This window comes from Saccopteryx bilineata, chromosome 7 (assembly GCF_036850765.1).
Source record: "Saccopteryx bilineata isolate mSacBil1 chromosome 7, mSacBil1_pri_phased_curated, whole genome shotgun sequence".
Taxonomy (NCBI): domain Eukaryota; kingdom Metazoa; phylum Chordata; class Mammalia; order Chiroptera; family Emballonuridae; genus Saccopteryx; species Saccopteryx bilineata.
This window is the reverse complement of record NC_089496.1, coordinates 23600037-23621496: the sequence shown is the minus strand read 5'-3', so window position 1 is coordinate 23621496 and position 21460 is coordinate 23600037. Positions and strand designations below refer to the sequence as shown.

General features: G+C 42.4%; 1 protein-coding gene across 4 annotated transcripts in view; it reads left to right on the top strand.

The window, feature by feature from the left end:
* Nucleotides 1–21460, top strand: part of CDK6 (cyclin dependent kinase 6) — a 254199-nt gene that overhangs the window by 122524 nt on the left and 110215 nt on the right. For all 4 annotated transcript variants that reach the window (XM_066240301.1, XM_066240303.1, XM_066240302.1 and 1 more), the window contains exon 4: nucleotides 1950–2117. In XM_066240301.1, coding sequence (XP_066096398.1) covers nucleotides 1950–2117 — 168 coding nt within the window. The remainder of the gene's footprint in view (nucleotides 1–1949; nucleotides 2118–21460) is intronic.

The following is a 21460-nucleotide window of genomic DNA, read 5'->3' as shown; positions in this document are numbered from 1 at the left end:
ACTGAAATATGAACCAAGCAGATTTCATCTTTGTCCTGTTTTAAGTGTTGGGTACTTAATGTACAAGAAGCTAAAAATGATGAAATAGCATGACATTACTTTAGGTTAGTCATGCTATTTAAAATTTAATGCTTACAAGTGTGTGCATATGTTTCCAATAAAACTTACTTGCCACAGTGGAAGAATACTTTTCCTTAACATTTTGTGCTCCATTTTTATACCCATGTTGATTCATTGCTTTTGGACCTATAGTCATTCTTAAGTCTTGAAGAACTCGCTGTCCACCAACAGTGGACAAAGAAAACTTCAGTACAACCTTCTGAAGTTTTCACCTGTGGAAATTTAGAAGGTGACCTCTGCCAGTTCAGAAGATAGTAGTCCCTCCTTACCCACAGGAGAGGGTGTAGTTCCAAGACCCCCAGGGGATGCTTGGAACCACAATAGCACCAACCCTATGTATTTTCCTTTTTTTCTTATACTTACATACTTATGATAAAGTTTAATGTATAAATTAGGCACAGTAGAGATCAACAGTAATACAGTAGAACAATTATAACAGTATACTGTAATAAAAGTTACGTGAATGTGCGCTCACTCTTTGCCTCAAAACATCTGATAGGCAGTGTAATGACACAGGGCTACTAAGCGACTATCAACCAGGTAGTGTATGCAGCGTGACTACACTGGACAAACGGATGATTCGCATGCCCAGTGGGTTGGAGCAGGAAGCACAAGATTTTGTCACACTCTCAGAAGAGCATTTAAAACTTATGAATTGTTCATTTCTGGAATTTTTCATTTAATATTTTTGAGCTGGGGGTGACCATAGGTAACTGAAACCCTGGGGAATGAAACCGCGCTAAGGGGTACTGTTGTGTCCACTTAGGTGGATCTCAGAAAGGATTCCAGGTCACCTCTGTCACTGCATACCCAGCCTTCGCACTTTGTTCATGGACCTTGTGGTGCTGGTCACATTTTCTGGTTGTTTGCAACTCTGTCTCCCCTAGAAAATGAGACCCTTTAATGTTTATCATTTGTTAAATGATTACCGTGTGCCAGAAACTGCATGACCCCTTTGCATACATTACTTTATTTAAATCTCATAAGATTATGAAAAGGAAGCCCTATTTTCTCCATTATATAAATGGAAAAGCTAAGGCTTTGTTTGTAAACAAGCTGGGAAATGAAGACAAAGCTCCCATCTCTGAAGGAAGACTGTACTTTAAACCAATAACCAAATACGCTGAAGCTCAGCGAGGTTCGGTGGCTTTCCTGGTTTACGCACTCATTTTAATCACTGATCTAGAAAGCAGTGCATGAGGATTTGAATCCAGTGTTTCTGGATTCTAGTTTAACCGGGACTGTCTCTTGCTACTAGTGTTACTTTGGGCTAATTACAAACCCTGCTGTGTATTACTTTCTTGACCTGAGATTGGGGTGATGATATTTTTTACCTGAATGTTGTGGTATGGATTAAGTGAGTTACTAAACGGAAGGTACTTAGACCAGAGCTTGACACAGTGTCTGCTTAATATTTGGTACTATAAACAACTAATTACCATTAATATTATTATCATTCACTGCACTTTAATTGTTGAGATCAAATACTAAACCACAGAGAAGTATATAGAGTAAAATATATCCCTTTCTCACACCCTTTCCTTTCCCCAGCCTTAACCACTGGCACCAGTTTGGTATCTATTCTTCCAGAATATTTCCTATGCAATCTGAAACTATTTTTAAATTGTTCTTTCATTAATAAAACACAGGTCTAGAGTAAAGTTTTTTGTAGTGGATCTTGAGAATGAGAGAGTATTTGCTGATAAATATTCAGCAAATATTTATGAAATGCTTTTCGTGCACCAAGCACTCTCCTGAAGTGCTAAGGATTTGGCATGTTGAATTTCTGTTTTGACTGTTTATTGATTTTCTCTTTTGGTTTTATTTAGGACATGATGTTTCAGCTTCTCCGGGGTCTGGACTTCCTTCACTCTCACCGAGTAGTGCATCGTGATTTAAAACCACAGAACATTCTGGTGACCAGCAACGGGCAAATAAAACTGGCTGACTTCGGCCTCGCTCGCATCTACAGTTTTCAGATGGCCCTTACCTCAGTGGTGAGTGAGGAAGTGCTGTTCTTGCCTTAAAGTTATTTTCCCTCTTTTAAATGATGAACTGCCTCCATTCCATGCCCCTCATATTATTACTGCCAGTGGTCAACTGGTGGACAAAATATCTGCTCTTTTTCATATAGCAGTGGATAGGCAGAAAGCATTCTGCTTACAGCTGCAGACACATCCTGGCTGGGCTGCTTGCGGACAGCACCCATTGCAGAAATAGACTGTTGCATCTTAGCCACCAGAAAGGAATCAGTTACACATTTCTAAATGCTTTTTGCCATAACATTGTTTTCAGAGCTGCATTTATAAAGTCTGGGGAAACACAGCTCATGGTCAGGAAGAAGAGATTGCCAGAAACCTTGATCTGGCTGTAGCATCCTGATTGGAGGAACAGCCAGGGTTGTCTGCACAGGTTGTGAACTGTAAAGAAAAGTATAAATTTACAGTGAACTTGGATGACCAGTAAACAAGTGGTACCACCCTGGCCAAAGAGAAAGGGCTCTGTTTGGCAAAGAATGACAATTATGATATCCTATTCTAGGTCTCATTTAGACCCAACACCATAATAGTTCTTGACTTTGCTTAGCTTCTATTTCTCCTTCTAGGTCATTGTTTCTGAGATAATTTTTTTGTGAGATTTTGCACCCAGAAGATAAAAAGAGGAGCCTGAAAGTAGCACTGATAACCTTTCTCTGTGAAAGACCTGTTTTACATGCAGTGAATCCATGCATAGATGAAAATAAATAGATAAATAAACCAAAAGGTGTCCCTTTCTGTGCTGCTGATCTGGGACATAAGGCTGGTGTGGAGAATCCCTTTGATTCTATGATGACTTCACAAACGGCCCTCACGGCATTAGAATAAGCCTTAAATATGTCATTTACACATGTATTCCATCTTTTTCATATCTTATTTCAATTGATTTCTGCTTTAAAATTTTCTTAATTACAGTTGAAATACAGTATTATTTTAGTTTCAGTTGTACAACATAGTGATTAGATATTTATATAACTTATGAAGTGACCACCCCGATAAGTCTGGTGCCCCCCAACACCATATATATGGGAGGGAGATTGAGGGAATGGGTGGAAAAAGGGAAAGGGATGATGAATAAGTACAAATTGCTAATTATGAGAACAGTTAAAAACAGTCCATCTTTAGCCTCGAGGTGGTTCTCAGTCAGGGGCTGTGCCACCCTGGGTGTGGAGTGCTGTTGGAAATGTATGGCCTTGTCTCTGGTCATCACAGTGACCTAAGGGGGACGGAAGCGGCTGTCGGGGGCCTAATACGCTGCACAGCAAAAACTGTTTCCCCACATTCCAGTAATGCCTCAACTGAGAGGCAGAAGACTGGGAGGAGAATTGGAAATTCTCTGAGCGAGATAACTTGCCAGAGAGAAACATTCGATTCACAGAGGTGTTCTGCTTCCCCACCACTGGAATACAAACGACCACCTGGCCACGTGAGATGGCACACTGTCCCAACGTTACACTCTTCAGCTCAGGCGTCAGGACTTTTACAGGGGATTCCTTGGTGTAAAGCCAGCAGCCACAGCCAGGGCCACTATCACAGCAGCCACCTGGCCCATGCAGGTTCGCATTGGATTCGGACAGTCGGTAAAGAAACAATGGAGCCAAAAACTGATAGGCCATTTTCTTTCATTCTAGCTTGCACCAGGCGGGCAAGTAAAAATACACACTGGGCTCCAAAACCCACTCACATTCAGTGCTCACAAAGCTACTGACTTATCCGAGTTTCCTAGAATCAAAGGTTTCTAGCTCACCAGCCTTATTCTCCTCAGTTCCCCATCTCCTTCCTTATCCCAGATACAAACTCTACACAAACTGGCATCTCACTCAGCACTCCGCCATCTTGGCTGCTTCTCCTGGCCTCCTCCACGTGGCCTCCTTCTGCTCTCTGCTCTGCTCTCTCCTCTAATCATCCCAGGAACCAAGAGAGCAAACTCTCGTTCTGCCCCCATTTTATATTGTAGCTTCACAATCTCTAATCCAATATACAAAATAGGGATGTCTCTAATACAAAGTCACTTCTCTGAGGCATGATTGGATTGTACCACCCCACATCAAAACGGGTGGGAAAGGCTTAATCCCAAAACCAAGCCCCAGGCTACAAGGATTCTCAACACACATTAATATCACCTGGGCGACTGCCTCACGTGGGCAGCGCCATTTTTAACAAAGTGAGCATAATATATTTTATCTGCCCAACACTTGGAATGGGGCCCCATTGTTGAAAGATCAGTTGTACGTACTTGTTTTCTCCTGGTCCGGCACGCACCGTTTTTTGAGAAGACAAGGCACAAGAGGGTGTTTAAAGGCTATGCCTCAGCTTCAGGCTGGGTCAGTCAGCCCTTGTATTCTTACATAATCACGCCAGAAAGGGCTGCGTCTGTGTGTTTCCCCGGTAGGAAGGGTGAGGTAGGCTGCAGGCTTCCCTAGGAAGCTGTTGCGCATGCTGTTTCGGGCCCTGGGGAGACGCTTGAATAGGCTTTCTGGTCCGGATGGTCATGAGAAGAGCAGATGGAAGGAGCTGGCCTCGTTGGGTACATTAATTGAGGGAAGGACGAGCCATCCCTGAGACTGACACTTTGTTTTGATCCCCCCAAACGGGCACTAAAGAACCATAAATAAAAACAGGAAACGCAGTTGGTTTTGATTTTTTTTTTCTTATTAAATTTGAGGTATGATGTGTCCAGCTTGTGCATAACATCAGTTAACATTCCATTCTTGCTGAAAGTTGATAGGTTCAGACAGAAAATGCAGGCAAATTTTTTTGTAGAGGAAAGGGGAAAGACGATCATAAATACCTGAGTTTTCAGTATGTAGTCTGTAATGCTGACTTTCTATTACTTGTGGTGACATAAAGTAAAAACATTAGCCACTGGAAAAGCCACTGGAACAAATGCAGATTTGACTTGAAAGTGATGGTTGGAATTTAACAGTAATAATAAAGAGTATGATTCCTATAGAATACTGCAGTTACATTTTTTCCATTGTTTTATATATTTTTTATTCAAAGGAAGAAGTCCATTTAGTATATGATACTTTGGTTCACATACATGTGGTGACATAGAAAGACTTGGGATCGCAATTTTCCAAACTATACTGGTATTTATTTTTCCACTTCCTGAAAATACACATTTTTTCGTGTGTCAGTTACATCATACAGGAACTAGGAATCAGTTTAATCTGTGGAATGTTAAAGGATTTGCAAGTTAACTGATTCACAACTGATGTCCTACAGCCGTGAGTAATACTAATGTATCACTTATCTTCCAAAGCCTGACTCAGGCTCCCTTCTGGTGCCCCCTGCAGAACGTAATCCCTCCTTTCTCCCTCAGTGATTTCCGAGCAGTGGCTTTCTAATGTCTTTCATTTTACTGCTTTCTGTCTTGTTAGTAATTGTTGGGGGGTTTTATCTATCAGGCTGTAAGCTCCTTGAAGGAGTTGGTATTTTGGACAGATGGTAATTTAGGACAGTCACTGTGAGTCTGGATGGCAGTTGTCGCTGTAGATTTATAACATAAGCCCCCACGACTTAACTGGTCTCCATCTGATAAGGGAGGATAAGTGCCTTCTAGATGCCTAACTGTACTGGGCTGCCTCCAGCAGACACTCAGGTGTGGTGAGGAGGTGTTGGGTGCTTGCTGCTCGATACAGTCAGGCGTCCACATGTACCAATACCGAGTCAGGGTTGTTTATGCCTATTTCTTTTAAAAGGTAGAATTAAGATGTGGACAGCTACAATGTATACATATCTTAGACTTGACAAGAGGGCCCACTGGTTTGGGTCTCATGGTTTAGACGCTGGCTACGCTTGCCCTGCTCCAGCCATGCCTCCCTTCCTGGGGCATGACACCTAGAATGCCAGGAAGGTGCGCCACCTGGAGCCTGAGACCCCCATCCGACCCCCCCACATGGGGCACTGGAATTCCCTGACTGAATGGGAACTGCATGAGCAATTCTCAGGTTGTTCCTCCTAATAGGTGATTGTTCCACCCATGTGTTCCCCGCAGTGGTTGGTGGGGGTCAGGGCAGAGTATGGACACGTAGACTGGAGTGCCTGTGAGCATCTGAGCCCCCTTGCGATCCAACGAATTAGGAATGTGAAGAGAAGTGGGGACCGTTATATTTAGCGTGGGTTCTTTGTATCAGAAGGGTTTCTCTGAAATCATGAAAATCAACTTTTGTGACCTAAGCTGAAATACTACCTGTGTGGAAAACCAAAGAGAACAGGTTACAGGGAGGTCCTTTCCATTGCACGTAAGTGATACGTAAAAATCATAACTCAATTCCTGGCCAGGGCACACAGGAGAAGCGCCCATCTGCTTCTCCACCCCTCCCCCTCTCCTTCCTCTCAGTCTCTCTCTTCCCCTCCCGCAGCTGAGGCTCCATTGGAGCAAAGTTGGCCTGGGTGCTGAGGATGGCTCTGTGGCCTCTGCCTCAGGCGCTAGAATGGCTCTGGTTGCAACAGAGCGATGCCCCAGATGGGCAGAGCATCACCCCCTGGTGGGCGTGCCGGGTGGATCCCGGTCGGGCACATGCGGGAGTCTGTCTGACTGCCTCCCCGTTTCCAACTTCAGAAAAATACAAAAAAACAAAAACAAACATAACTCGTGATCATGTAACATCAGTGGAAGAAATGTGTCAAAAATATATGCTTATTCAATAGAATGACTATGAGACTCACTAAAATTATATTCAGAGTCATTCTAATGTCAACGTGTCTAAGTACTTCCCTTGTCAAATGTGGTGGATGGTGCAACTTATTTTTGTCTGTCAGACAAATAGGAAATGAAGACCAGCCACTCAGCCAGAAGTCTTGGTTATTCATACATGACAGGGAGAGAATCAGAACAGAGCCTGGGACATCACCAGCCAGCCCATGCTGACGCTGATAATGATGAAGCGCTCTGAACAGCACTTTAGAGAGAAAGTCGTCTTCTCTGTTTATGATATGAAACCTTTGTTACCTTTTTTCTAAACTCAACCACAGCTTTCAAGGTAATACTGTGGCCATGGGATTAAGTGGTTTAGGAGCTCCTTATTAACCATCTCATTGTGCAAGTGAGGACACTGGGACTGCGACAGGCAGTCTGTGACCAGGTTAGGTCTGAATCCACCAGATTGTAAATGGCTTGGTGAACCCTCCACCCTCACTCTTTTTTTCTTCTCTCCACCATAGGTAGGCTCCCGTAACTCATAGCATAGCAAACTGTGTTGTTTGGAAATCTCTGGTTCTACAAAGGGTGTCCAGAAGTTCCACAAATGTTCAACAGGCCATTTAAAAATCTCTCTATTATAAGTCTTGGCGAAACTATAAATTAAAAAACAACAACTCATGCCACATTTTGACTCAATGAAAAACACTGAGGCATGAGTTTGTGCCTCCTGGTTAACTCGTTGTTTATGTAGATAGACCTCAGAATGAAACTTTTGCTGAATGTCTTATAACTGTATCATTGCTTAGGAAAAAATCAAACCTTCATTTCATTCGCTTGTGTGTGAGCTCTCTTAAAATGCCATGTCTCATCGAGACAGCACTCAACGGGGTGCTTCAGTCATGTATATGAGACCAATTTGCGGGCCATCAGAGCAATGCCAGTGTTGAGATTTCTATATGCAGGTGAGATTGCCAGCACCCAGGAATTTAGAGCCACTCACACCCAGGACAGTCACTGGAAAGCCTCAGGTGGACAGGCATCCACACCTTAAAGTGAGATCCGTTCCTTTTGACGCCTGGATAACTTAACGTCCTGGGCTGGAGTCCAGGATTGGTCTGCCTTCAACGTAACTTCTCCTCTACAGGGAACAGTATTACACTGACTTTCCAGTGTTTTTGGAGAGTTCTTATTAGACAAAAGGTAGAATTAGCATTTCCCCTCCAAGCGCATGTGCCTAACACACGTAGTTTGGAGAAAAAGTCCACTTTCTACAAAAATGGAGGAGTGAGAATGTTCTCCTGTTTTTTTAGTGACTTAATAAAATTCTCAGTGAATTACATTCCCCTCTCCAAAGGTCCTTGGGGGGGGCATATCATATTCCCTATTAAAAGACATATATGTTCCAAAAAGACCCTAGAAATCACCAAAAGACTACAAATAAATAGTAAACATGGGAAGACTTGTTAGCTCTACACAGCACAGAAATTCACTGGGAGATTTCTCTCCTATGGAACCACTAAGATTCCTGAAGTCGCCTTCTTTAAGGTTGTTCGTTTATTCCTTGCTGTGAAGATGCAGAAACTGAATTGCTTACATTCCCTTTCTGTGACTCCAGCAATAGGTGGTTTCCTACTCTGACCCCAGGGATGGGAGCATTTAGTAAACACTGAAAGGCACTTTCAGGTTAAGAAACTTTTTGATAAGCCTAAGGGAGGAAATTAATTAATGAAATGGCGTGGTGTTCAGTAAACAAATCATTTTTGATCATTTTCCAGGTGTCAGGGAACCTGAGCAATGGTGGGGAACAGAAATGGGTAAGGTCTTTGCTCCCATAGAACCTACAATAAAAATGGGGGGACAGATGTCTGTCAAATAGCCACACAAAGAGATATATAGTTAGAGATAACTATAAAGGGACACAGTGCTATAGAGCCATGTGCCATGTGACTCAAGAACCCTGGTTGGCCTGGGGGCGACAGAGTCCTGCCTGCTCACCCTCGCCAGGATGTGGGATGCACAGAGAGGTTGCCAGCGTCCTCCTCTCGGGCCCCGCCTGGACACCAGCCCCGTGCATGTGTGTACCGCACAATCGCGCTCAGTTTCTGTGTCTGTTTGGAATCACTCATTGTATGGCACCCAGTTGGCACCACCAAGTTGACAGAGTGAAACGGGAACAGATCGGAGAACAATGTCATCTTTTACAGGAGAAAATAAATTGTTTATGCTTGTTTCCTCTCCGTGCGTGCTGTATTTACTATGGAGACCTGGCAGGGTCTGCGCCTGGGCTTGGGCAGCTGAGTCGCTCCCACAGAAGCCTGCAGACGCTGCCAGGGCATCCTGGAGAGACCAGACCAAGAGCATTACACGAGTGTAATGGAAAAAACCCAAAGCCCTGTCGCCTGGGCACCTCAGGGACAGGGCTGGACACACCTCTGCAGCCGGAAAGGCTCCTGGAACTCCCTCTCTGCTCAGCATCTCCTTGCCATGACACAACCGGGTCTGTTCTATGAAAACTTCCAGTTGCCAGTACATATTTCACAGTTAACAATGGGGTGTTTGTGCCGGTTTCGTTTTCACTTTCGCCAGTGAGGGAAGTGGAACACAATGGGGCAGGGCACGGAGCTGGGAACAGGACACGTTTTCTTCAGGATTCCCAAGGCTGGGTATGTGGAAAATGCCAGAGCCAAAACAAACACGAAGACCCATCCAGATCTTCCGTTACGCATTCTCAGTGGTAATAAAACACATTCTGAGTTACCAGCAGATCGGCTAACTCGGCCCGCGCAGTGACATCGACACTGAGGACCACTGTGAGAATGTCCCCCATGTAGAAAGACATGTGTGTGCCACACTGTACAGAGAGCTGCTGTGGGTCCACAGGCGTGCGTGTGGGTGTCTAATTGCCCAAGCATACTCGTGAAGTTAACCCTATGGCTGTGTTCCTTGTTTATAAAAGATATGTAGTCATTCATTTGACTCACATATGTAATTCCAGCTCCTTCATAACTGGTCACTGTTGCGAATTAGTCCTGGATGAAAAGCATTTCACTGTAATGCTACTGCAGGGAGGATGACTGACTCTGAGGGTAGGCAGGGTGTTCTTTGCTTCCTCCATGTACCTGTTGGGCCAGCATGTCCTATCAAGGTGTGATATAGACAGGGTCTGGTCATCACCTGGTTTTTATATCTCAATCTATAGACACCTTGTATGATGCCCTGCAAATCTCAGAAGCTTGAGGCCAAGTATGAATGTCTTAAAGTTAATCACACCAAATGGTTTGGAGAGGATTTGCAAGCGAAGAGTGCCTCTGGGATCCAGAAGCTGGAGGCAGGGGGAGTCGTTTCCTCCTAAATTTAACATGATGGGAATTGCCCTCCATGCTTGGTCAGGGGCTAGTCTGACAAACTGTGCTTAATGAGATCATTCCGTAGTCTCTGAATTTGCTTCACTCAAGTGTTATGTGACATTCCTTCAAAGGAGTGTGAGACACGGTCCTTGGAATTGAATGTAAAATAATGTTTCTAGAACTTGGATTTTTTTAGTCCTCTTTAATTCTTTGCATGGATATGTGAGCTTCTTGGTTTAGCAAATATCACTACTTAACAGATATTTGTAAGGAAGGAGAAAGTGGCAGTATCCTTATTTTGCTTGGGCTTTTATAGTCTCATGGTATAAGTTCCTAAGTCAGGATATGTTTTTGAAATCTGTTACATTGGACATATCCATTTTTAGTCAGTCAATCCAAGTCTTACACTTTTTAGCGTTTCCCACAGTGCCTTCCTAGCAGGCAGGTGCTAGGCACTTGATAAATACATGGTTGAATGAATGAAATGAATCCTCGAGGTTATCCAGTGCCTAAGGAGTGAATTCCAAGCTCTGTAACTAGGCACGCAGAATTGTTTTTTGCAGGGTAGCCCCAGGCTACCCCTCTGTGCTCCCATTACCACTCCCACCCAGAGACCACCCCCATACACATAAATGTATATTCCTTATTATGTAACACCATCCAATTTTTCACTAGTTTTTGAACTTAAGTGCTTTCCCAATTCCTCGCTTTCATAAATGAATCAATGATTGAATTTCCAACTGCGTTGTTCATGTTACTGCTGAGGCCATTGCATCATCAATTATAGGCATCTAAAGTTTTTTTTGTTTGTTTGTTTTAGACGCAACTTTTAGCTAATCTTCCCAATTACCTGCGTCACTCCCTGATAGTAACTGGAGCTTTGAGGGAGTAACATTTACACTTCAAATGTCTGCCTGGACAGCCATTCCTAACCTTCAGATAGTTGTGCTTCATCCCTCCTTAGCCAAGGTCACAAACCTTTCTACACCTCCCCAACATGTGCACTCAACGTTTTCTGTGTGGTGGTTTTGTTTTGTTTTTTAGAATTAAGATCTTTGGGGGGCTCTTTGGAGAAACCAAAGTGTCACAGGAAAAGGTTGAAAATGTCTGCGTTGTAATTTCTTTTCATCATTTTATTTAGTCCATTTGGGCTCTGAGAAGATAAAAGGCCTCATGTCCTTGTTCATCTAATCCCGGACTTTTTATGCTTGCTTTGTAGTCCTGGGTTTCCTTTTCTTATTTCATTGCTAATGTTCCGTGTTGCTTCTAAGTGATGCTCTTTGGGCAGCTGAGCTGTCCCTCATGTGGCTCCCGAGCTCTTCGTCCTTTTACCGTCCTTTTACCGCAGCGATCTGAACGCAGGGAGTGTGACATTGCCGCACCCAGCATCTGTAAGGATTCCGATGAGTTTTAAATCCCTCATAAATCTGAATGTTAAACTTTATAGTTGGCTGTGGAGGAATGATCTGCCTTCAAGTCGCAGGGAAACATCCAAAAGAAAGAAGGGGAAAGCATAGAATTTGCTTTAGCGCTGCTCATATGTTTATTTTGAAGGCTGGCAGAATCTAAGAGTGGGGCTGTAAATTTAACAACTCAACCATAAAAACCCCAAAATAAGGGAGAAAAATCTCTACTACTTCTAGTTTTGGGTATTCATATAAAGTTAGAAGATTTCTATTCTCCCGCTGTCTTAAATTCTTTTTCTTTTCTTTTTTTAAAATTTCTAAAGCTCTCCTTGCCTTTCTTTTCTCCTACTTTTATTTTGGTGAATGCATTTTTAAAGTATATGATGTTTTGAAACGTATGGGAGTTTTCTGAATACTTGCCGGCATACTTCAGTTAATAGATTTCACAGTGCAATTGAGAGCTATCTGCACCTTATGTAACTCCGGGTGACTTCAGTGAGGTGGGGACTGCACATGGTATCAGTTCTTGTGGGAAAATATGCTTCAGTGGCTTACTGGCACTGCTCTTGGAATGTGGCATTTAAAAGTACCTTTTTACAGTGGGAAAGAATTCTGTCAAGAATAAACAGTCTGACCTTGTTAAATGGGCCAAAGTCTGTCTGTAACCTAGTTCCAGAAAACTAGCTTTTATTAGTTTAAAAAAAAAAAAAAAAGGCAGATTTGAAAAATTACAACTAAAACTTTCTAAAGAATGGGAAAAGTTGCTATCAAAAATATGAAATGAATTCCAAAAGCGAGGGTCTTCACATATATTCATGAACATTTCTGTGCTCGACTATAAATCACACACCCCCCTTCCAGAGGGATGAAAGATCAGGAGTACTATTAGTCAGAAAATCAGATTTTCTTTTTCCTGGAAAGACAAGACTGGCATCTAGAAAGGAACTGTGGGAGGGGCTCTGTAGCATGAACCAAACTGTGGGAACCCAGTGAGCCTCCAGAGACGCAGAAGAGTAAAAATTGCCCATTGTCCACAGGTCTGTGTATTCTGAGCTCTGGAATGCAACAGTCTGTTCTTAACCTTCCTCTTCCCTTCTTCCTGCCCACCCTAAATCCATCCACACACCCCTATGATCTTGCCACTCTCAGCCTGTTTCCTCCTGTTTGAAACAATGTGCCATTAGATTTCTTTGCCTCTGTGTCATTAGACAGTCTTCTCAGCACTTAGATGACGTTTCCCCTTCTCAGCCTCCCAGAGTCTTCTTCAAGACTCAGTGCAGCCTGACCAGGCGATGGCGCAGTGGATAGAGCGTTGGACTAGGATGCGGAGGATCCAGGTTCGAGACCCTGAGGTCGCCGGCTTGAGCGCGGGCTCATCTGGTTTGAGCAAAAGTTCACCAGCTTGGACCCAAGGTCGCTGGCTCGAGCAAGGGGTTACTTGGTCTGCTGAAGGCCCGCGGTCAAGGCATATATGAGAAAGCAATCAATGAACAACTACGGTGTCACAATGAAAAACTGATGATTGGTGCTTCTCATCTCTCTCCATTCTTGTCTGTCTGACCCTGTCTATCCCTCTCTCTGACTCTATCTCTGTCCCTGTATTTAAAAAAAAGAAAGAAGACTCAGTGCAAATGCCACCTCCTCCTTGAAGTCGGCCTGATTCTTCTTTAGGATAAAGTTTGGCTCTTCCTCTTTCTTCTGTGTAATTTTGATTTGCCTCTAATATAGTAGCTATCATATAATCTATAATGAGGGGCTCAATGAAGACAGGAAAGGGAGGGGTTAGAAACTGGAGATAGTTAACCATAGATCCAGAGGATTATGGGAAGATACTCATCCATGTCATAGTCTGATATGAAATTTACCTTATGAAAAAAATAATAACATTTCTTTAGTCAAGTAAGTGTCTATGGTCATAAATCTCTTTGTTTTACACTGTTGTTAATGTAGATCCATGCTCAGAACATAGTAGTCATAATTGATGTAAGTATTGTTATTTTATCACCATTGCATAAATTGGTATAGTAATTTCTTTCAATACGATGAACATTTCCATTCAAAATGGAATAGATCCTGTGATGTAGAATCTGCATAAGATATTTCACTAGTAATTCTGTGTCAGAAATTGTCTAATGGTTTAATGTTTATCTGATTGTAATTAAGATGTATCTATCATAAAATGACTTTATTTTCATGTGCAGAGTTCTTTTCTAAAAACATATCTTTTTATCAGGACATACATGACAGAATCTCGAGCTTATTGTGCCTAAAAACCCAGTAACATGGTTGTGTTCTATCTTATTAGCCACCTGTCTTTCTGTTTCTCCTTTTTCATACCCATAATCCAGCTTTTGCTAAAGTTGGCAAATGATATACACCTTACATGCAGTCATTATATATGACTAAACCCTAATAACGGGTTTATAATGGCAACAGCCACAAAATACCATTAATTTACTCTTTTCTTAGACAACAAGCACCTTGAGGGAGGAAACTGGGCATCACATCTATTATGCTCACTAAAAATAGTAATTGGTTGTGATGATGTACTTTTAAGATGTTTTATGTCCATTAAAAAAGTACTGTAATATATACTCATTATAGCCAAATTTGCACGATCTTGGTTTATCTCTCTTCTCCATTCTCTTGGGTCAGCTTGTCCACTCATTTTTTTAATGACTTCATGGATTTATCAATGTTCAAAGTCAGAGAGTCAAAGTGGGGTTTGTAAGGGAGATGTAAATAAAGATGTAGGGTATTTTCCCTCCACCCCCCATTTGTTAGAGTGTTCTTCTCCTGGGGCACTCACTGTCACCTGTCTTTCCTCACTGCTGCTAAGGATAGCAAGTATAGAAATTAGGTGTTCATTGTAATTCTAGTAAGAATCTGTTGAGTCAGAGGATTTTTTAAAAAATGAAATAGTCATTTCACCAGCACCATCATGTGCTCCTCCAGCCCCAAATGTCATACTCTAATAGATAATGGCCGTTTCTCTTAAAAGAACACTGTCACTTTCTTGAGGTCACATTTTATTAAGTTGGAAGTGCTGGGGAAGATACCAGAATTTAAAACAGTAGATGACTGGTGTTCTCTCTAATGTTGTGTTTGTTTAGCGCGCGCGCGCGCGCGCGCGTGTGTGTGTGTGTGTGTGTGTGTGTTTTCTCTATATCTCCGCAGGTAGGTATTGGTGAGTAAATAGTTCACACCCTCCCCAAGAGAATACGTCCTTTATTTTCTTTAAACAGTGACTCTATTGATTCTGTTTTAAAACTTCTTCCCGTGGTTCTGTCTTCCTTCTTGGCAACATTGTTTTTGAAGTGTTAAATTGATTCAGGTGTTCCTGGAATATTTCTTTTTCTCTTCTATCATTTTCAACGAAAGGCAAAGAGATTTTTCTCCCCAATAATCTTCATTCAAGAAGTACTACAGCCCCACATTGGTTAAGAGGACACATTCTGGACCCAGCCTTTTTGTTGTACGTTTTACCTTGCTATTTAACAAGGTCTATGACCTTAAATAAATTCTTTAGCCTGTATTCTGGGTTTCTTATTTGTCAAAATATAGAAAATAGCCATACTTACCATATAGAATTGTTGGGAGAATTTACTTAATAACATGAAAAGACTTTACATACTCAATAAAGTCCCTCTAATTGAATTACATAATGGTAATATTCATCTTTGCACTTGAACATGAAGACAAGTTCAAAATGAGTATAACCAATTAAACCATTCTCCTACTACTAACCAGTTACCTAAGGGCCATGCGTATCAGAGTTTAGGTTACTGATATCTCAGGAAGACCATTCTCTCCTTTTTTGTGGTTACTTAAGTGTTTCTCAAAGGGGAGAGTGTGTCTGGTATTCCTGAAACGAGTATGTTGAGGAAATATTTCCATGATCACTGTTTTTTTAAATAGTGCCAAAGTTCAAAAAATTCCTTCCAAGAAGTACACATACCTGATCTCTGAATACAGAAAATTGAATATACAGATCCAAAAAGTCACAGAATTTTCCCCAGAGTCTCAGAACGGGCGAGTGTGTGGCTGTGAATGACTGTCTAGTTTGTGGTACCATCTCAGTGTGAGGTCCCAGAGCCCCAGAAATCCAGGGCTTTTTTTTTTTCAGTCTTTGCTCCCTGCTTACTTTTCACTTGCCAGGCAAGTAGTTAAGGGGGGAGAAGAAAAATGAGTTTTGACCTCAAAACAGAAACCTTCCTGATTGTCTTTTTCGTTTTTACCACTTACGGGACAAACTCTAGAAAGAAAAGAATTTCTTATTTTCAGAATGGAGATGTTCTGCATTTAATCTTTGTAGAGAGGAGGACAAATGACTGAGAAGTAACAACTCCTAAATTATGAAACTAAATTCCTTTCCTCACTGTAGTCAAAATGGATCCTCTAGTCTTATTTCTAGACTAAAGCATACTTTAGTTATCACTTTCTCTTGAGTGTAGGTATTTAGTAGTTAATATTCAGAAAGTTTCATTTCTTAAATAGGCTAGATTCTTCCCTGGTCAATAAGTGACTCATTGTACCATGGATTAGGAATTAATGTCACAAATAACATACACTTCTTTCTCATAGTCTGCTTAAGATGTGTCACATCACCCTTCCAGCTATTAACCTTTCAAAAAAAATTAGTTGAAAGAAATTCCTGAGGCTTTCGGCCCAGCCCTTGTACAACCTGCACTGTCTTGTTTTGTTTTAGCAACCCATGCCGGAATGTCCCCCATTCACAAAAGGAGTTGGTACCTAAACTAATACCTCAATGGCATGTTCCGCCTGCCATTCAGAGAATTGGTGTGTGGCATTTTATGCATTTGCTTACTTTCTCATTTAGTTTTTAAGAACAGTTGTCTTAGTCTGGCTCTTATCAATCTCGTGCCTGATTCAGGATTCAGATTAAACCATGATACCATCTCTGAAGAAAACATACCCTGGCTTCTCTTAAATTCAAGGTAAAGGTGTGGTTTGGCCACATAGCCGTGTTGTGTGGAAATGTAAGTCAGCAGCTCCTGCAACATGACCTGACTAGGATCCAGCGCTCTTTAGACAGACACTTCCTGCTCTGAATGCCCATAGAACTGCTTAAGCCACCCAGTTCAGCCTTTACATGAAGCCTTTCGTTCTCTACTTAAATTTAATGTGACATCCTTTTTTTAACGCTGCTCATATAGCTCATGGAGCTCAGGAGCAGCGACTCCTGTTTGTTAAGCGTGCCTACCGTCATTGGTGTAGACCAGAAACCTAGAAAACGGGTGAGGCTTGGTGAATTACTCCTTGTTATATTCTTTTCTTCCTGGTGCCTGTAGGACCTTATAGTGGAAATAACACTATTACTACAGATATTTTATTACTATTTATGGGTACATATAGAATTCTAAGTACAGAGTATACTCATGAGATAAGGACATTTTTGAATAGACAAAAGCCAAGAGAATAAACTCCCAACAGCTTTCACTAAAAAACTTCTAAAAGACCTATTTCCAAGAGAAGGAAAAATAAACCTTAAAGGAATGTCTGAGATGCAAGAAAGAATGAAGAGTACATAAATTGGTAAATATATCGAAGTAAGTCATTAATCACAGTAAATATATTCATGTACAAAACTCACCAGTGAAAAGATAGAGAATGTTAGATTGCATTCTTAAAAAGTTTATGAAATACCAACTCTGCTTTTTTTCAAGAAACACATAAAACTCTGATCTTCTGTTGGGAAGACAAAATGGTGCACTACTTTGAGAAATAACTTGACATTAACTGTGTAGTTTAGCATGCTCATACCATGAAACCCTGTAAGTCTGTGCCTACTTACATACTTTAAAGAATCTTCACATGTGCACCAAGAGGTATATTCAGGATTATCCACAGAAACATTGTTTGTAATAGCAAATAACTGAAACAACGCAAATGTTCACAGACAAAATAATGATTAAATCAACCCTGGTTTAGTCACACAATAAAATTAATTATGCAGTAATGAAAATGAATGAACTATAGCCATACTGTGGATCAACGGTTCTCAACCTGTGGGTCACGACCCCGGCAGGGGTCGAACGACCAAAACACAGGGGTCACCTAAAAAATTTGTATTTTCCAATGGCTTTAGGTGACCCCTGTGTTTTGGTCGTTCGACCCCTGCCAGGGTCGCGAACCACAGGTTGAGAACCGCTGCTGTGGATGGACCTAGAAACAGTATTGAGTGAAAAAAATCGAATTAAAGAAAGTTATAAACTATACGAAATATTTATAAACTTCAGAAACAAGCAATACTAAACATTATGTAGGTATATTTATGGAATAAAACATTTTTTTTAAGTAAGGAAATGCAAAATACGAGACTTAGAATAGTGGAATAGTGGGGATGCCTGAACAGGCAGTGGCACAGAGCATTGGACTGGGACCCTGAGGTCCCAGATTCGATCCCCCAAGGTCGCTGGCTTGAGCGTGAGCTCATCCAGCTTGAGCACAGGCTCACCAGCTTGAGTGTGGTGTTGCTGGCTTGAGCATAGGATCATAGACATGACCCCATGGTCGCTGGCTTGAGCCCAAAGGTTGCTGGCTTGAGCAAGGGGTCATTCTCTCCCCCGCCCCACGGTCAAGGCACATATGAGAAAGCAATCAATGAACAACTAAGGTGTCACAAAGAAGAATTGATGCTTCTCATCTCTCCTCCTTTCCTGCCTGTTTGTTCCTGTCTGCCCCTCTCTCTCTGTTCCTGTCTCTCTCGCTAAAAAAAAAAAAAAAAAAAAAAAAAAAAAAAAAAAGAGGTGGAGGCAAAGTGAGGCAGGGAGGAAGGGGATGCAATTAAAAAGCGTTTGAAAAACTAACGGAGGGAGAAGGGCTCTGAACACCCGAATAGCTAGAACGTCACTGCAGCCTTGCACTTCCCTCCCTGGGCTCTATTTAGACTCATTTCACACTATTCCTTGACGTTTACTGCATGGTTTCTGCTGGCCATGCACTGAATCGCGAGTGTAGAAGTTGATGAAACAAAAAAAATCTCCCCTCACTCTGGTGGGGAAGATGCATGATAAGTAAGTCAACAAATTAATACAGTCTATAATTTCAAGTGGTGGTAACTCCTAGGAAGCACTGTTGGAGGCTGAGTATGACAGACCAGGAATATTTTAGGGAGAGAGGGTGGTCAGGGCTGGTATCAGGGAGGTAGTCTGCGGTCTCTAGGGAAAGTGCAGAATCCATTTTTAAGTTTAATAGGAGGCCGTGCAAGGCCTTTAAATAAGGAACCTAGTTCATACTAGAAACTAGGAGGGGAGTTAGTCTGATAAACAGGCAGTGTAGCAGCAGGAAGAGACCATTGATAAGAGGACACAAGCAAGAAAAAAATTAAATGATTAAAGTAATACTCTTTTAGCGTTTGAAGAGAGCAACTTAGTCTAGGAAATCCTGTTATATCTAAATCTTCATTCATCTTCCCAGATAAATGAGATCTGAAAATATCAGTTACGTACATCCACATAACACAGATACACACCACATGTTCTTTTCATGACACACTCATGTCATGACAATGTGCCGTTTCTGGCCAGAGTATTGAGGATACTTGCTTTGTGCTGCGGTTGCTTCACTGGGATATTGTAATGATTAATGAGGTCATTGGAAATGTGTTTTTGCCCATCCCGAGATGTGCAATGTGCGTGTGTGAAATGAGTAGTAGTATCATTAATTATTATGCAGTATAAAAAGAGAATTTTTTTTAAAAAATCTGTCATTACTCATTATGAAATTAAGTTCAGCTGGGATTATTTATGAGCAAATATGGATTGAGTGCCCAGTGGGTTTTCAGCGTCAGAGCCCCTCACTCGCAGCCCCCCCACACACACACCAAGGCCATGGGAAAGGCCCCCGCAATGTGTTCATCTGGTCTTTTTTTTCTTTAGTTGCAGAGTAAGCTGTTTTACATGCAGATAAGGCTCTGCACCTCCGCCCCATCGCACTTCCCTCCCATCAGATGGCACTGGAGTGGCCTTCATGCTGGGTGCTGTTAACCCTTCAACTTTATCCAGGCACCCTTCTGCTTCCACCATGTTACTATCATAGATACTCTTTTTCTGTTTCTTTTTCTTTTTCTCCGGGGAGTGGGGGACAGACCAGAAGGGAGAGAGGTGAGAAGCATCAATTCTTCATTGCTGCACCTTAGTTGTTCATTAATTGCTCTCTCATATGTGTCTTGGCCGGGGCCTCCAGCTGAGCCAGTGACCTTGCCCAAGCCAGCAACCTGTGGGCTCAAACCAGCGACCATGGGGTCATGTCTATGAGCCCACACTCAAGCCAGTGACCTCGGGCTTTTGAACCTGGGTCCTCTGTGTCCCAGGCTGACGCTCTACCCATTGCACCACCGCCTGGTCACGTATCATAGATAGTCTGAAGCCCTCATTTTGCTTAGCATCTTCTGGTACATATTTACTTCTGTCTCCTTTATTTCTGATAAACATCCATCGTGACTTCTGTGACACTTCTTGCTCTGTGTCCTCCCTGTCTCCCTCTTCTTTGCTGGCTGCCCTCCACCATGTCCCCCCAGATCTGTCCAATGTGTGCTCTCTCCCTAACCAGTCTCCACTTCCTGGTCGTCCTGAAGGAAGAGAGCTCATTTTCCGTCCAATTCGATCCACTCCCTTGAGCCCTAGATCCACATAGCCAACTGGACATCATCCCACACAGTAAGCCTGCCTGTCATTCCCCTTCTGTGTCCCCATTCAGGTCGATGGTTCACCATCCACCCTGTCACCCAGGCCAGTAACCTGGCCCTTGTCCTAGATTTCTCTCTCCTTCTGCCTCGTTTAAAGATATTCCCCTTACACTTCCACCCCTCACTCCAGTTGGACGGTAGGTCTTCCTGCCTGTGCACCTGGATTGCACTCCCGGCCTCAACGATCATCTCCAGGTTCATCCTCCACAGTTACCAGACTAGTCATTCTGAAATGCAAATCTGACATGCACCCCCTGCATAAAACTCTTCACTGCTCTCTGTTCCCCTCAGGATAATGCCTAAGCTCCAGCGGCTGGCACTCGGGGTCCTTTTTCATCTGGCTCATGCAGCTCCGTGCTCCTCAACTTTCCTACTCCAGCTCTTCCCTCTGCCGGGCATGCCTGTACACCCGCTCTGTGGAGACTCCGACATTACACGCTCCTGCTTTGCACCTGCCCTACCCTTGCGGAATTGATGTTTATGTCACATTTGCTGATAGCCAAAATTTATAGAACCAGAAACCTGCGAAGTACTATATGGATCTTACTTCACGTAATTCTTGATTGTCCTATGACGTAGGTTCTGTGAGTCCCCATTTTGCAGATGAGGAGACAAAGGTGTGGAGAAGCTAATGCAGTCCACCAAGGTGACTCATAAAGTAAAGCAGGCATCTGGATTTGAACCCAGGCTCTTCAGTTATATGTCTCTACCTGGCATGAGAGCTAATACAATGAGTAGTTACGTCTGCCTCCCCTGCTCGAATGTGAACTCTGAGTACAGATACCATGTCTTCAGTCATCTGCATATCATCTTCATATCGTCTCCATAACTGGGATCCAGCACTTGTCACATAGTGGGCCTTAGTGAGTTACTGGTGAGTGACTCATTGAAGTGATGTTGTGATGTCTCCTGAACTGCGTGAAAAGTGACCTGAGGAGTAGGTGGGAGCAGCACAGATCTGTCTGTCTTTCACCTACCAGGTATTTTGCCTATGAGGACCTAACATAATAAAAATGTCGTTACTGCCTTTGAGAAGAATTCAGTTTCAACGAGAAACTTAAATAGTTGAAAGAACTTAAATATTGAGCTTGAAAAGTTATTCCTATTCCCAATGGACATTATTAATATAATATTTATAGGAAGTAACTTATCTTTTTAAGGAAGGGTTCAATATGGGCTAATAGCTAACAGCA